The 14,139-nt window shown below is 60.9% G+C and overlaps 1 protein-coding gene across 3 annotated transcripts; it reads left to right on the top strand.

Moving 5' to 3' along the window:
• Positions 1-1,422: 1,422 nt before the first annotated feature.
• On the top strand, positions 1,423-14,139 carry CLK2 (CDC like kinase 2). Of its 3 annotated transcripts, none has more exons than XM_075907658.2 (13): positions 1,423-1,609; positions 6,183-6,352; positions 6,686-6,923; positions 8,597-8,690; positions 9,045-9,111; positions 9,965-10,081; positions 10,183-10,349; positions 10,789-10,883; positions 11,301-11,430; positions 11,675-11,757; positions 12,675-12,754; positions 13,014-13,104; positions 13,466-14,139. In XM_075907658.2, the coding sequence occupies exons 2-13, from the start codon at positions 6,183-6,185 to the stop codon at positions 13,646-13,648; spliced, it is 1,515 nt and encodes a 504-aa protein (XP_075763773.1). In that variant the 5' UTR covers positions 1,423-1,609; the 3' UTR covers positions 13,649-14,139. The 3 variants fall into 3 exon arrangements, with proteins under 3 accessions (XP_075763773.1, XP_075763772.1, XP_006127546.1); XM_075907657.2 differs by having other exon boundaries at positions 8,594-8,690; XM_006127484.5 differs by lacking the exon at positions 1,423-1,609 and adding an exon at positions 2,275-5,548 and having other exon boundaries at positions 8,594-8,690.

Below are 14,139 nucleotides of genomic sequence, written 5' to 3'. Positions count from 1 at the left end.
AAGACATGGGGTCAGTAGGGAGTAGAAGTGGAGGGGAGGTTGGAGTTGGGGAGCTGGGAGAATAATGCACATGTAGGGTGACTGGAGCAGGAGAGAGCAGCAGCGGTGTAGGGTGGGGACTTGGCAGAAGTAGGGGTGGGAACTGGGAGACTGGGGATGGTAGATGTGAGGGGAGGGGGGCTATAGCTGGGGATGTGGTAGGGTCTGCAGGGAGGGAGATGGGACTGAAACTGGCTTGTCTGTAGGGAAGGGGGACTAAGAGATAGGGAGCTGTAAGGACACAGGAATGGGAATGGCTACCAGGTGCAGAAGTGGGAGGGGGCTAGAGGGCTGTAGGAGATGGAGGGATGGGAGATGTGTGGGGGCTTCAGGGATGTGGGGGAGCGTAGAGGGAGGGACACGGGGGGAGCTGAGGGGCTGTAGAGACACGAGGGGAGCGGGGGGGTGTAGGAGATGGAGGGATGGGAGACACGTGGGGGGGCTGCAGGGACGCGGAGGGAGGGGGACACGAGGGGAGCCTGGGGGGGCTGTAGGAGATGGAGGGATGGGAGACACGTGTGGGGGGGGACACGGGGGGGGGGGGCCGAGGGGACGGGGGGGGGGCGGGGGGGGCTGTAGGAGATGGAGGGATGGGAGACACGTGGGGGGGGGGGGGGACACGAGGGGAGCCGGGGGGGCTGTAGGAGATGGAGGGATGGGAGACACGTGGGGGGGGGACACGAGGGGAGCCGGGGGGGCTGTAGGAGATGGAGGGATGGGAGACACGTGGGGGGGACACGAGGGGAGCCGGGGGGGCTGTAGGAGATGGAGGGATGGGAGACACGTGGGGGGGGCTGCACGAGGGGAGCGGGGGGGCTGTAGGAGATGGAGGGATGGGAGACACGTGGGGGGGACACGAGGGGAGCCGGGGGGGCTGTAGGAGATGGAGGGATGGGAGACACGTGGGGGGGACACGAGGGGAGCCGGGGGGGCTGTAGGAGATGGAGGGATGGGAGACACGTGGGGGGGACACGAGGGGAGCCGGGGGGGCTGTAGGAGATGGAGGGATGGGAGACACGTGGGGGGGGACACGAGGGGAGCCGGGGGGGCTGTAGGAGATGGAGGGATGGAGACACGTGGGGGGGACACGAGGGGAGCCGGGGGGGCTGTAGGAGATGGAGGGATGGAGACACGTGGGGGGCGGGAGGGCCGGGTTGGGGGGCTATAGGTCATGGCGGTGGGGCGGGGCTGTAGGGACGCGGGGGCGGGGCTGGGAACACGTGGGGGGCGGGGCCCGGCGCTGCCGCTGGGGAGCGACAGGCGCGGCCCCGCTTCCGGAAGGGAGCTCAATCACGTGTCCCGTGGGGCGGAGCCGCCTGTGACGTAATGCGGTTGCGTCACTGAGGCCGCGCGGCAGAGGGGGCGGGGCTTGGTGGCTATCGCTGTGCGCGCGCGTCCCCGCCGCGGCGGAGTCGGGAGCGCGCGCGCGGGGCCTGGTCGCTAGGCCCCGGACCCGGACCCGGAGGGAGCGGAGCCCGAGGAGCCGCAGCGGGGCCCGGATCCCCGGGGGCCCACGGCCGCCAACACGGACTTCCTGTGGGACAAGCGCACCGGGCTGGCTGCGCGGAGGGTGCGGGCCGGGCCTGGGCTCGCGGGGGGCAGGCAGTGGGGGAGGGGCTGGAAACCTGGGGCGGGGGGGTCGTGCAGTGGGGGAGGGGCTGGAAACCTGGGGCGGGGGGGTCGTGCAGTGGGGGAGGGGCTGGAAACCTGGGGCGGGGGGGGTCGTGCAGTGGGGGAGGGGCTGGAAACCTGGGGCGGGGGGGGTCGTGCAGTGGGGGAGGGGCTGGAAACCTGGGGCGGGGGGGTCGTGCAGTGGGGGAGGGGCTGGAAACCTGGGGCGGGGGGGGTCGTGCAGTGGGGGAGGGGCCTGGAAACCTGGGGCGGGGGGGTCGTGCAGTGGGGGAGGGGCCTGGAAACCTGGGGTGGGGGGGGTCGTGCAGTGGGGGAGGGGCCTGGAAACCTGGGGTGGGGGGGGTCGTGCAGTGGGGGAGGGGCCTGGAAACCTGGGGCGGGGGGGGGGTCGTGCAGTGGGGGAGGGGCCTGGAAACCTGGGGTGGGGGGGGTCGTGCAGTGGCTGGGGCTGGAAACCTGGGGTGGGGGGGGTCGTGCAGCCTGGAGTTGGTTGGGGGGGTCAGGCAGTGGGGGATAGGGCGGGATGGGCTCCAGGCCGTGGGGAGGGACCGGGCAGCCTGGGGTGTGGGAGGGGGTCGGGCAGGGGGCTGGGCAGTGGGGGGTAGGGCGGGGTGGGCTGGGCAGCCTCAGGGGGCCTTGGCGGTGGGGGGCACGGTGGCTGCCTCTAGCAGTGGTTGCTTTGGTGTCTGCTGTCCCCAGCCAGGAGCAGGCGCCTGTGCAGGGGGCTCGCTGGTGGGGAGCAGGTGCTGGGTCCCCACGTCAGCATCCTGACTGCCAGGGCTGAAAACACGGCGTTCCGATGCTGGTCTGCGTGCACTCCCACACACACACACCCAGCAGGTTTATCTCCATGCTGGCTGCTCAGTGTTCCTAGGCTCGGGGTCACTCTGCAGCCTGAGCCAGGGCCAAGAGCTTCCAGGACCAGGGGTGCTGAGGATAGCTCAGTACTGCCTGGGAGCAGGCCTCAGGGCTGGGATCTGAGCAGAGGTCTGACAGCCGGGATTGTGGGGCTGTAGTTCTAGCCTCTCACTTGTTTTGTGCCCTTGGCAATCACCTTCCTCTTGCCGTGCCTCAGTTTCTCTGTCTGTAGATGGGCATTGTGACATTCCCTGTCTGCTGGAGTGTCGGGATTAATTCAGTGGTGTTTAGGAAGCCCAGTACGAATGCTCAGGGTGGCGGTGCTGATTGCTGGCAACAAGGGTCCCTCCAGCGATAGCTGCCGTTTCCATTTTAGTCTCTTTGCTGGCTTTTATAACTGGACTGTGAGTCAGACTGAGACGTGCTGGCTCAGAATCGGCAGTGGTCCCTGCGAGAAGCACCTTGCTCAGAGGCACCCTCTTTATAGCTTCTCCTGGCTGTTGCCAACTTCCTGAGCGGTACCGCTGCTCCACAGACACCATGCTCTGGGTTACGAGGGCGGAGTAGTGCGACTGTCCTGCTTTCCTGGCATCTGAAAAGCTGCCAGCACGAAGCTCAGAAATGTGGATTTCTCATTAAAGACCAGAAATGTCTCTTTGGTCCACGGAATAGGTGTGGCAGCCTTTAATGTTCTCCTGGCTTCAGAGCCTGAAGAGTGTGTTTGCTGTCCAAGTTACCCAGCAGGGAGGGTTGTGTTGCCTAGGGAGGCCTAGGTTTGCCCCTCCCCCCCGGCTGTAAGTCGCTCATAGGGAGGAGACGCCACATCTTTGATCAGACCATTTTCTGTCTCTGTGCACCTGCTTTCAGATAAAGTTGCAAGTACAAGAAATGAGCCAGGTGCACTAGTGCATCTTGGGATGAATCAGTCACGTGAGGGTGAGGGGAGCTCTGATTTCACATTCTTCCCTGGAGACCACATTGCTGGTGAATAATGCAGAGCCACAGGTATCTAGAGGCGCTAGCACAAGGGTGGGAGCCAGGGTGCCGGGCTGCCCTCGTGGCTCTGGGAAGGAGTGCTGTCTGGCTAGAGCAGAGGGGGCTGAGAATTGGAACGCATAGGTTCTGCCTCAGTCGCTGCACAAGCCAATGGAGGCCTTTCACCCCCCGCCCCCATGCGGCAGGTTCCCTGGGGCGTGGAGATGATTAGTGCCGGCATTTGGGGGGTGAGGGGCATGCCAGGTTTAATTAGCAGATATTTGCGAGGCTCTTTGAGAGCCGGTGAGCAGAGGTGGCACTCAGGAAGCGCACTGTGTCCGTAGTTTAATTGTCCTGCCCTGAGAACCTGGCCCATGGGGCCTGTTCACTGCTGTATTCCACACCAGCCTCCTGACAAGTTCCCCTTGGAGCTTGCCTCCGTCTACTAGGCGTTTGGGCCAGATGCCAGCAGCATCCAGAGCTCTGATTCACCTGCCTCCTTCCTCTCCCCTCCCCCCCCTTCCGGTGGCTGTGCTTGCCTGGCTCTCAGGCGGGGCGCCAGAGTCTGTGGCTGGTTCTCAGTGTGCTCCTTAGGAAACGGAGGCCTGACTGGGCATGGGACATACGCATGCTGCCCACGGAGTTGCAGTGACCAAACGCTCTTTAGTTGGGATGGGGGGGGGGGGCAGAGAATAGTACAGGAAAGAGCAGCCAGGTCCTGCCAGCAGAGGGTCTGTGCACCAGCCTAGGGCTCGGCGCCCAGCGCGGATGTCCTCGTACACACAGCTGATCCAGAGACAGGAGGGAGCAGCCCAGACCCCTTCGCTTTTCCTTGTTTGGAAAGTTTCCTTCTACCGTTGGGCTCAGCTGAGAGACTCAAGCTTGGCTGTGTTGGTCCCAAGCTGGCGCATCCTGGCCCTGTTCCTCTGAGGACCTGACTCTGACCTTGCCCTGGGTGCCCCGAAACGCCGCACCCTCTGCCCAGAAGCAGGAAAATTGTTGTGACTCCCAGACTCCCTTGGATCCTTCCACTCTTCCAGCCTGCAGCATCCAGACTCCTCGCGGCATTGCCCTGGGGCTTTGCCACCTCCAGACAGTACTGAAGGGCTCCGTGAGCTCCCCCAATGTTTGTAGCCCTTCCCTGGGTAGGCAGCATTTGAGAGCCCCATCCAGCCGCACCAGGAAGCTCACCTTGTGCTGCCCTCATGCAGAGGCTCAGAGTGGAGCTAGCAGCAGAAGCTGCAGGTGGGTCTGATGAATGCTCGATGGATGTAGCGCAGAGACCGGAGGCTGGGCTTAGCTTCCCAGGGCTGCTGATGCCATGTGCTGGATAACTGGGGGTGTAGGCCCAGAATGGGCAGAGGCTGCTTCGTTGTTGGTTTCTCTGAATTCTGTGGGAGCCCTGCTGTCAGCACGAGATGGAAGGGAAACACAAACCGGGAAACAAACGAACCAACGTGCGGACAGGCCCAGTGTCCCAAAGAGAGTTGAGGATTCTGAGCCCTGCATCCTTGCTCCCCCCACGCCAAGGCTAGTTCATCCCTGCTCTTGACCTGCCGCAGTACCACCCTGGAAGCTGCCTCTCCCGTGCCGTGTGCTCAGAATGTTGTTGACCGTCTGGCCTTCTGCTCCATCTGTCCATCCCTCCCTGACTGCACTGGCTCCTCTTCAGAGCTTTCCCCTCTGCCCAGTGCTGCTCTGCTCACCCAGTGGAGCCCTGTGGTTCCTGCACCCCCGTGTCGCCGCCCACGGCACAGCCCACCCCTCAGAGCTGGTCAGATGCATGAGATTTTGGTACCAAATGGGCTGTGGGGCAAATTGAGACATTTCCAGAGAGCAGAGGACCCTGCAATGCATTCTGTTCGCATGCTAGGGCATGATTCTGGGCACCACGTTTCAAGAAAGATTTGGAGAAGCTCCAGAGAAGAGCAACAAGAATGATGAAAGGTCTAGAGAACATGACTCAGGAGGGAAGATTGAAAGAATTGGGCTTGTTTAGTTTGGAAAGGAGCAGACGGAGAGGGGACATGACAGCGGTTTTCAGGTATCTAAAAGGGTGTCACAAGGAGGGAGGAAGGAAAGATTGTTCTCGGTCTCTGAGGCTAGGACAAGAAGCAAGGGGCTTAAACTGCAGCAAGGGAGGTTTAGGTTGGATATTAGGAAAATCTTCCTGCCTGTCGGGGCTTAAACACTGGAATAAGTTGCCTAGGGAGGTTGTGGAATCTCCATCTCTGGAGCTATTTAAGAGCAGGTTGGACAGATGTCTGTCAGGGATGGTCTAGATGGTGCTTGGTCCTGCCGTGAGGGCAGGGACTGGACTCGACTGGTCCCTTCCAGTTCTAGTGTTCTAGGATACTACCTGGGAGCTCTTCGGGGCAGGGAGATCTCTGGCAACCAAGTCTGGAGCTGAGGTCTTCATTCCAACAGCGCTTGGCACAGCCCAGATGTAGCCCCAGGCAGGCAGGGCGGTGCTAGCGGTCCTTGGGCCCAGTGGATCTGTGAGAGGTGTCCTGGTGGAATGGCAGCTCTGGCTGAAACAGGTCTGTCGCCTCCGCCCAAGTGGCGCATGGGGCAGGTTTCTGACCCATTTCTCACTCTTGCTGCTCTGGGGTCTGTTCCACTCGGGTCTCTGCTGTCCCACACCTGGAGTCACCGAGTCTGCCCTGCTCTGCCTGCAGATGCCTCACTCCCGAAGATACCGCTCGTCGGAGCGCAGCAGCCGTGGCAGCTATCGCGAGCGCTACAGGAGTCGCAAGCACAAGCGGCGGCGGACGCGGTCCCGGTCGAGCAGCAGCGCGCGTGAGCGGCGGCGCCGGCGGGAAGCCAGCTACCACGTTCGCTCCAGGAGGTGAGAGCCGGGGGCGGGCTGGGGCCTGGCGGCAGCTCCGTTTTCACCAGCTGTGGGTGGGGCCTGGCGCGGCTGCCCCAATGGGGAGGGAAGCCTGAGCAGCTGCCTCCTGCCAGTCGCTCTGATGCCAGCAGGGGTAGGATGGTGTCTGGAGGACTCTTGCTAGTGGGGCTGTGGATCCTTCCTGGGGGAGCATGTGAGCAGTCACTGCAGTGCTGGGGCCTGAACTCTGGAAAGCCCCGAACCCTTCGCCTGCTCAGACAGAGCCGGGTCTCGATGCCGGTTCCAGCTGGGCCCCACTCACGTTCCATTTACTCTGCTTCCCCCTCCCAGCTATGACGACCACTCTTCGGACAGGCGAGCCTATGACAGGCGCTACTGTGACGGCTACAGGCGGAATGACTACAGCCGTGAACGAGGGGATGCCTACTACGATGCTGAGTACCACCACTCGTACGAGTACCGGCGCTCCCGGGACCATGACGGCAGCTACCGGAGCTGCAAAAGCAGCCGGCGTAATAAGCACAGGCGGAGACGGCGCCGCAGCCGGTCCTTTAGCCGCTCCTCGTCGGTGAGTATCCTGCCACTCCGTAGCTTTCCTTGTAACCTTTCTCTCCCAGGTTGCATGCTTGGTAAGTAGGACGCTCACTTACTTTCTTACGCAGTCTCAGCTCGTGACATGCATAGAAAAAACCTAGCACAGACCGCAGCTCCCGTCCGCCGTCCTGATGGGCCCAGGCAGTTTTCGAGCGCCTCCTGAAAGGGCCCCCTCTAGCAGGAGAAACCAGGAGAGGAGCCGTGTGCCCCAGGGGGCCCAGGGCCGCCCCTCCCTTCCATGTTCCCAGTCGGGTGCTGCGGTCGTTGCGTGTGGCGCTGGCGTCATGGTACTGCGAACGAGCTGCAGGGGCTCTGCTGGGCAGCAGGCAAGCGCGAAGACGGCCTCTGCCCCAGAGAGCTCGGTATCACTCGCCGGGGCTGGCCGTCCCCCCTGGAGTGGTGCTGGGGCAGGAGGCCTGGCCCTGGGGAGCCCAGATCTCGTCTGAGCAGCAGACCCCTCCCTTGGCTTGTGTTGCACTGGCTACGTGAGATGTCGGGCAGGGGGCTCTGGCATGTGGGCCAGTCCGTTCAGATGGAGGCAGCAGGGTCCCCAGCCACCTTTCTCTTGACTACGGCGCTGCTTCCTCCCGTTTCCTGTTGGCCCGAGATGCGCTTTCTCCACGTGGGGGCCGGGCTGCGCGTTCAGAGCTGTTCCAGGACTAGGAAGGGGGGTCCTGGGCTGGAGGTGGGGGCCCCAACATGCTCCCAAGCGTGGGGTTACGTAGCTGAAGAACTGAAAGCAGAACCCCTCTCTCTCTCTCTCTCTCTCTCTCTCTTCTGTGCAAGTCTCTCATCTGACCTCAGCCCCAGCTGTGCCCAGCCCCCGTTGTGCTCCTTTTCTCCAGGGGATGAGTCCTCCGGGACCGGTTTCTTTAGGGAGGGCAGCTGAGGTCTCTGATCTGCCCCTGGGGCTGTTACTCACAAGGTCTGTCTGGTTCTGGAGGCCGCATTGTGCTTTGTAAACGTCTTAGTTCTTCCTTCTCTGTGTTGGGGAGTTGGAAGGCTGTTGTGAAGGGCTGTTGGGAAAGGGTGGGGGTGTCTGGGCAGGGGCAGCTTGGCCCTTGGCTTGTGACGGATTTCCCAGCATGCCATCTGCTGCTGCCTCTCCTTGGTGGCTGCTGGGGTGGGGGCTGATGCGAGCCCCTCCCTTTGGTCCCAGCCCGTGTGGCTAGACAGCCAGGTTGCTGAGTGCTCTCTTGGCGTAGATCCAGGACATGAAAGTCAGCTCCGCTCCTCTGCAAAGCCCCAGAGGAGTGAGAGCAGCTGGTCCCCTTGTCTGCGCCCCCCCCTCCGCTCGCCCTGTTCTGGTCTTCGCTCTTGCACTGGTTCGGGGGGGGCTGTTGGTAGGTTTTTTCTTTTTGTTCTTTTTTTGTTCTTTTTTTTTTTTTTTTGCTGCAAAGAAAAGCAAACTGTTTTTTTTTCTTTTCTGAGCTAGTGTGTTGTATCTTGACATGTTCCCTTGCAATATCCCTATCGTTATATATTCCTCTGTGCCGTATGAATTGGCTGGGAATCTCCTCCGGCAACCCCTCCTCAAACAACCATGTGAATTTCCAAACCAACCAATGCGTGACGCTGGCTGCTGCGCTGGTTTGAAAATCTGATTGGCTGGTGACTGGTGAATTCCCTGTCTGCCTGGGCCAGCAGCGGAGTCGACAGAGCAGCAGAAGGGCCAAGAGTGTGGAGGACGACGACGAGGGGCATCTGATCTATCGCGTCGGCGACTGGCTACAAGAAAGATGTACAGCCAAATCGTAACATAATTTAGCTCTCTCGTTAAGCTCCCATCGCAGTGGCAGATCTGTCTTCTCTTTCTGTTCTGTTTCGTTTCCATTGTTTTTAAAGAGAACCCCCTTCCTTCCCGCCTGCCCCTTTGTTAAAGCTGTTAATTTTCTAGTTTGCATCGGTACCAAAGTGCCAGGGAACTAGAGCAGTTGCCTTGTGCAGCTGGTGTCAGCCTTCTGCTGCACCGGTGTCTCAAGCTGTGTCCAGGCTAGGCGTTGCAATGCCGTCTCCTCTGCCTCGTGTATGCGCCGCAGCCAGGTCCTGCTCACTCCCTCATGGCTGCCTCTCTCTCCCTCTCTCTCTCTCTCAGATGAGATTATTAGCACCCTAGGGGAAGGCACGTTTGGCAGAGTGGTGCACTGCGTGGATCACCGGAGGTAGGTGTGCGGCCTGCGGGTGTGTAAAGGCTAGGGGTGCGAAATGCCGATTCATTGGCTAAGCGAATAGTCGGTGCAGTTTGCATCGACTATTCCATTAGTTGATAAGGGCGCCTCGCCTTCGAAGTGTAGCAAGAGCCTCAGGGCTGCTGCTAGGCTCAGGGCTGGCCCTACCAGGAGGCAAACTGAGGCAGGTGCCCCAGATGCCAGACTGTGGTGGTGGTGTGGGCGCCACTAGGACCCAGAGTGTAGAAAATTGTGTCTGTTGCTGGTGCATATGGGGGCGTCATTTGAGCTCCCTGCCTCAAGTGCCAAAATGTTGTGGGCCGGCCCAGGCGACGCGTCAAAGGCAAAAGCACCGCAGGGAGCATGGGGCCAGCGGGGGGTGGGGGTGTCGCTGCGCTGCATGTGGCATTTCAAAGTGGCAGCGCTGCATGGAGCCCAGGGTCTGGCTCGGGGCTCAGTGTGGCGCTGCTGCTTTGAAGCACCCCTTCCTCTCATCACCTCTCTCTTCCCCCCCCCCTCGTCCCCCCCCCCCGCCGGCTGTCTGTTCCTGATAGAGGTGGCGGGGGAGTGACTAGTCATTCACATCCCTAGTAAAGGCTGAGAGCTTTTTGGGGGAGATGAGTCCTCCCTCCCGGATTGCAGTTCAAATCTGGGGTGGATCAGTAGGGATGCTGTATTGTGGGGGCCAGGGGTACAATGGTCTGTCTTGTGACTGCAGTGGGGTAAGCCACCAGCCAAGCTAAGGCTGAGCTGCCTAAGTCTCTGCTGGACTTGGCTAGGCCATGACCCCGCCTCATCAGCCATAGGCTTCGCTCTGCAGTGACCTTGCTGTCCTGCCTCTTCCTAGGGCGGGTACCCGCGTCGCTCTAAAAATCATAAAAAACGTGGAGAAGTATAAGGAGGCTGCTCGGCTGGAGATCAACGTGCTGGAGAAAATCAATGAGAAGGATCCAGAGAATAAGAAGTGAGCGTCTTGCTGTGTGTGTGGGGAGGGGCCGGGGAGGCCCTGCTCTGTGGAGATGGGGGGGAGGTGCGGCTGCCTCTGATGGGAGTGTCTCCGCTCAGCCTGTGTGTGCAGATGTTTGACTGGTTCGATTACCACGGCCACATGTGCATCTCCTTCGAGCTGCTGGGCCTCAGCACCTTCGACTTCCTGAAAGACAACAACTACCTGCCCTACCCCATCCACCAAGTGCGGCACATGGCCTACCAGGCGTGCCAGGCTGTGAAATGTGAGTGTCTGCTTTGCCCCCCTCCGCCCCCCGGCTCTCCTCAGAGAGGCCCAGGGACCCAGCGCTGGGAGAGGCTCCCGAGCCCCTAGCAGGAAAACGGTGCTGTGGGTTAGGGACTAAGGGAGTAGTTGAGTTGACTGCTCACCTCTTCCCTCTTATCGACTAACCGAGTAGTGGATAGAAATTCTATCGACTATGATTAGCTAACGACTTGCCTCCTAACATCCCTACTGTGGGTCAAACCTGCCTCCTTTCCCCGTCTCTGCAAGAGCCATGATCATGTGGGATGGGGACAGGGGCGCCACAGGTCTGGCTGTCTCACGGGGCTGGGGGTGGGGCTCGCACCCGGGGCTGGAGCCCATCTTCACTGACCCCTGCCACTGGTGTCTGCCTCAGCCGGCTTTCCTGGGCTCTGACTTTGACCGTGTTTTCTCCCCAGTTCTGCATGACAATAAACTCACCCACACGGACCTCAAACCCGAGAACATCCTCTTTGTGAACTCGGATTATGAGCTCACCTATAACCTGGAAAAGGTAAAGGGGCTGCCCTTGCCTGAAGGGCCTCCTGGAAGCTCTTCTGGCCTCCCCTGCCCTGCAATCAGCCTGGGGGGGAAGGGGGCTGTTTTCCTAGTGGCAGCGCTTGCAGCTGGCCCGGGGCAGCATTCGTGAACTGTGCTGCAGGGAGCGAGTCTGCCCGGGAGGCGCTGGGACAGGACTGGGAGGGTTCTGGGTCTGTACAAGGCCTCGATGCCACATGAGATGTCTGCCCCTTCTGTGAACACACGGCAGCGGTGCCCCAGGAGCCGAGGCCTGTGGGTGGGCAGGAGAGGTAGGACAAGTCCCGGCCTAAAGACGCTCCTCCAAAGCAAGGTGCTTCCGCGGGGCCCTGTCGTGCAAGGGGCTGAGGGAGACTCCTGTGTAACCAGAGCCTTCTCTGCCTCCCCCTTCAAGAAGCGCGATGAGCGGAGTGTGAAGAGCACGGCCATCAGGGTGGTGGATTTTGGCAGTGCGACGTTTGATCACGAGCATCACAGCACCATCGTCTCCACCAGGCATTACCGAGCCCCCGAGGTCATACTGGGTAGGTGCCGCTGGCTCTTGTGCCGGGCAGCAGCATGCTGCTCCCGAGGTTCCCCATGGGTGCTGCCCAGAGAGCTGTGGGCGGTGGCCTTCCGGCCAAGCCGCCTTTCCAGACGTGCCAGCGGGCGCGCGGCTCGGGGCACTGGCGGCAGTACGGGCTGAGCAGCACCTGGGATGAAAGTCTCCTTGCAGCTCTGGGGCGGTGACTGCTCTGTCCCTCTGGTGACAACCCCTCTGCTTCCTAGAGCTCGGCTGGAGCCAGCCCTGTGACGTGTGGAGCATTGGCTGCATTGTCTTCGAGTATTACGTGGGCTTCACCCTCTTCCAGGTGAGACGTGTGCCCTGGCTCGGCAGCCGCTCGCAATCCTGCTGCGGCCCCGCGACGGGTGTGGGACTTGCAGGGCGCTGGGCCTTGGCCGCCAGCAGGAACCACTCGTTCTGTGGAGACGTCTCCGCACCAGGCAGCTGAGCAGCTTATATTTGTGTTCATTATGTAAATTAATATTCAACTATGCAAATATAATGTTACTGGTCTGCCAAAAGTTTGTGAATGGGTTTGCTGGTCTGCAGTATAAAAAAGCCCCAGCCCCCCAGTGCCAGCTCTAACCCCTAGGGCTCCTCACCCCCCAGTGCCAGCTACTGACCCCGGGGTCTCCTGCACCCAACCCCCCAGTGCCAGCCTCTCGCCCTCAGTTCCCTAGTGCCTGCCAGCCTCCTGTTTCCAGAGTCCCACTGCACCCAGATCCCCCTCATGCCAGGCCCCAGTACCAGCCCTGCCCCCTCATTACTAACCCTACCCCCAGTGCCAGCCCCCGCACCCTGCCTCTTAGAGCTCCCCAGCACTAGCCCCACCCTCAGAGCCTTCCTGTGCCTGCCCTGCTGCTCCCTGCCAGCCGAGCACAAAGCACTTCCCTGCACGGCAGGAGGGCTGCCTGTGGCGTGCCAGGCCCCTGCTGAGTGCCACTGCAGTGCCTGGCCAGGGCCAAGTGCTGTGTGGAGCCTGGCTGCTGTGGCACTCAGCTGGGGCCAAGCTCCACATGGAGCCTGGCTGCTGGAGCTGGAACCTGGGCCATGGTGAGGCTGCCCCAGTAGGCACTGGCTCCAGCAGGCGGGGCTCGTTAGCGGGGGGCGTGGCCTGGCAGGCAGGGCTCCCCGGACCTACGGTTGGGGACCGCTGAGCTGTGCAGAAGCCAGAGCCTGTTTCCTGCTGTCCCTTTCTGAGCGGGGCCGATCTGTGTCTTCCAGACTCACGACAACCGGGAGCACTTGGCCATGATGGAGAGGATCCTGGGGCCGATTCCTTCCCGGATGATCCGAAAGACCAGGTGAGAGAGGCTGGCTGGGTGCTGCAGGACCTGCCGTTTGCTGCCCTTGCCACTTCTCTGTGGTGGGGCTCAGGCTCGGGGCTGCTTACTGAGTTGGCTCTCTGCTCACAGCGCTGCTCTGAAATAGCAGAGCCAGGCAGGCCTGTGACCCCTCCCCTGCATTTTAGGGGGGGGGTCTCCCCACCAACTCCGCGTAATGACGGCCCTTTTGCTCCGTCCCTTCTGCTGTAACCGCTTGCGTCCCCTCTGACCCTGGCAGGAAGCAGAAGTATTTCTACCACGGCCGCCTGGACTGGGACGAGAACACCTCTGCAGGCCGCTACGTCCGGGAGAACTGCAAACCGCTGAGGGTAAGGCAGGTGCTCCCAACCGGGGAACCCCTCCCTTCCCATGGGAACTCTTAATGCCTGCCCCAGCTCCTGAGAATCTGGCCTCTGCAGCCAGCAGGGCTGTGAGCTGGGCCGGCTGGGAACCACATGGCTTCTTGATGGAACCTGGAACGAAGGGGGGCAGGCAGTGCTGGGAGCTTAGCCAGCAGCCTGGGAAGAGGGCTTGGGGGCTGAGGCGCCTACGAAGGAGAGATGAGACCTGGACAACACGTGCTGGTTAAATGCACAGCTTGGGTGTCGTCTAGTCCCTGAGCCCTGGCTGAGGGTTGGGAGCTCCCGGCTGTGCTGCAGCAAGGCTGGTAACCATGCAGTGTCTCCCCAGCGGTACTTGACGTCTGAGGCGGAGGACCATCACCACCTCTTCGACCTCATTGAGAGCATGCTGGAGTACGAGCCCTCGAAGCGCATCACCCTGGCTGAGGCCCTCAAGCACCCGTTCTTCGACACGCTGAACACAGAGCCGAGCACAAAAGTGTGGGACTCGAGTCGAGACATCAGCCGGTGACGTGGCGGGTGCCCGTCTCTCCGATTCTAGCCCCCGTGGAGGCCTGTGTGATTTCTATTTGGACACTTGGTGCTTTTTTTATACAAAAAAACAAAAACAAAAAACAACCAACAAAACCCCCGAGCCCTTTTGTTACCATGTAAAGTTGTTAATATGTGAGATAGTGTAAATAGCCCAGATCTCTATCTGCCTTTGAGCTCCGTGGACCCAACGTCCTGCTGCTGCTGCCATTACTCCTAGGGGAGGGGGCTCTTCTGTCCCTGATGCGGATACCTCCGTTCATGTCTCGCTTCGTCGCCTGTTCTCTCCTGCTGCCCTCCCCCAGGCGCCTGGCTGTTTGTGGCTCATCCAGTTCCTTCTAAGTTATGAAGCTGGTGGGGTCGCATGGGAATTATTTTTTTGGATCAATGTCAAAGCCCATCCCCACACCAGAGTTTTATATGAATTTTGTACAGTCTTTGTGAAAATAAATATGAAGTTAATTAAACCTG

This window comes from Pelodiscus sinensis, chromosome 22 (genome assembly GCF_052426305.1).
Source record: "Pelodiscus sinensis isolate ZL-2025 chromosome 22, ASM5242630v1, whole genome shotgun sequence".
In the NCBI taxonomy this organism is placed as follows: domain Eukaryota; kingdom Metazoa; phylum Chordata; order Testudines; family Trionychidae; genus Pelodiscus; species Pelodiscus sinensis.
The sequence above is the reverse complement of the archived record's forward strand: the minus strand, read 5'-3'. Positions and strand labels throughout refer to the sequence as shown.

What these genes read in the sequence shown, in the direction of transcription:
- CLK2 (XM_075907657.2), top strand. Translation starts at nt 6,183, where the DNA reads ATGCCTCACTCCCGAAGATACCGCTCGTCGGAGCGCAGCAGCCGTGGC. An exon ending in CACTGCGTGGATCACCGGAG is followed by an intron (nt 9,112 to 9,964) that starts GTAGGTGTGCGG and finishes GCCTCTTCCTAG; the next exon opens with GGCGGGTACCCGCGTCGCTC. An exon ending in AGCCCCCGAGGTCATACTGG is followed by an intron (nt 11,431 to 11,674) that starts GTAGGTGCCGCT and finishes TCTGCTTCCTAG; the next exon opens with AGCTCGGCTGGAGCCAGCCC.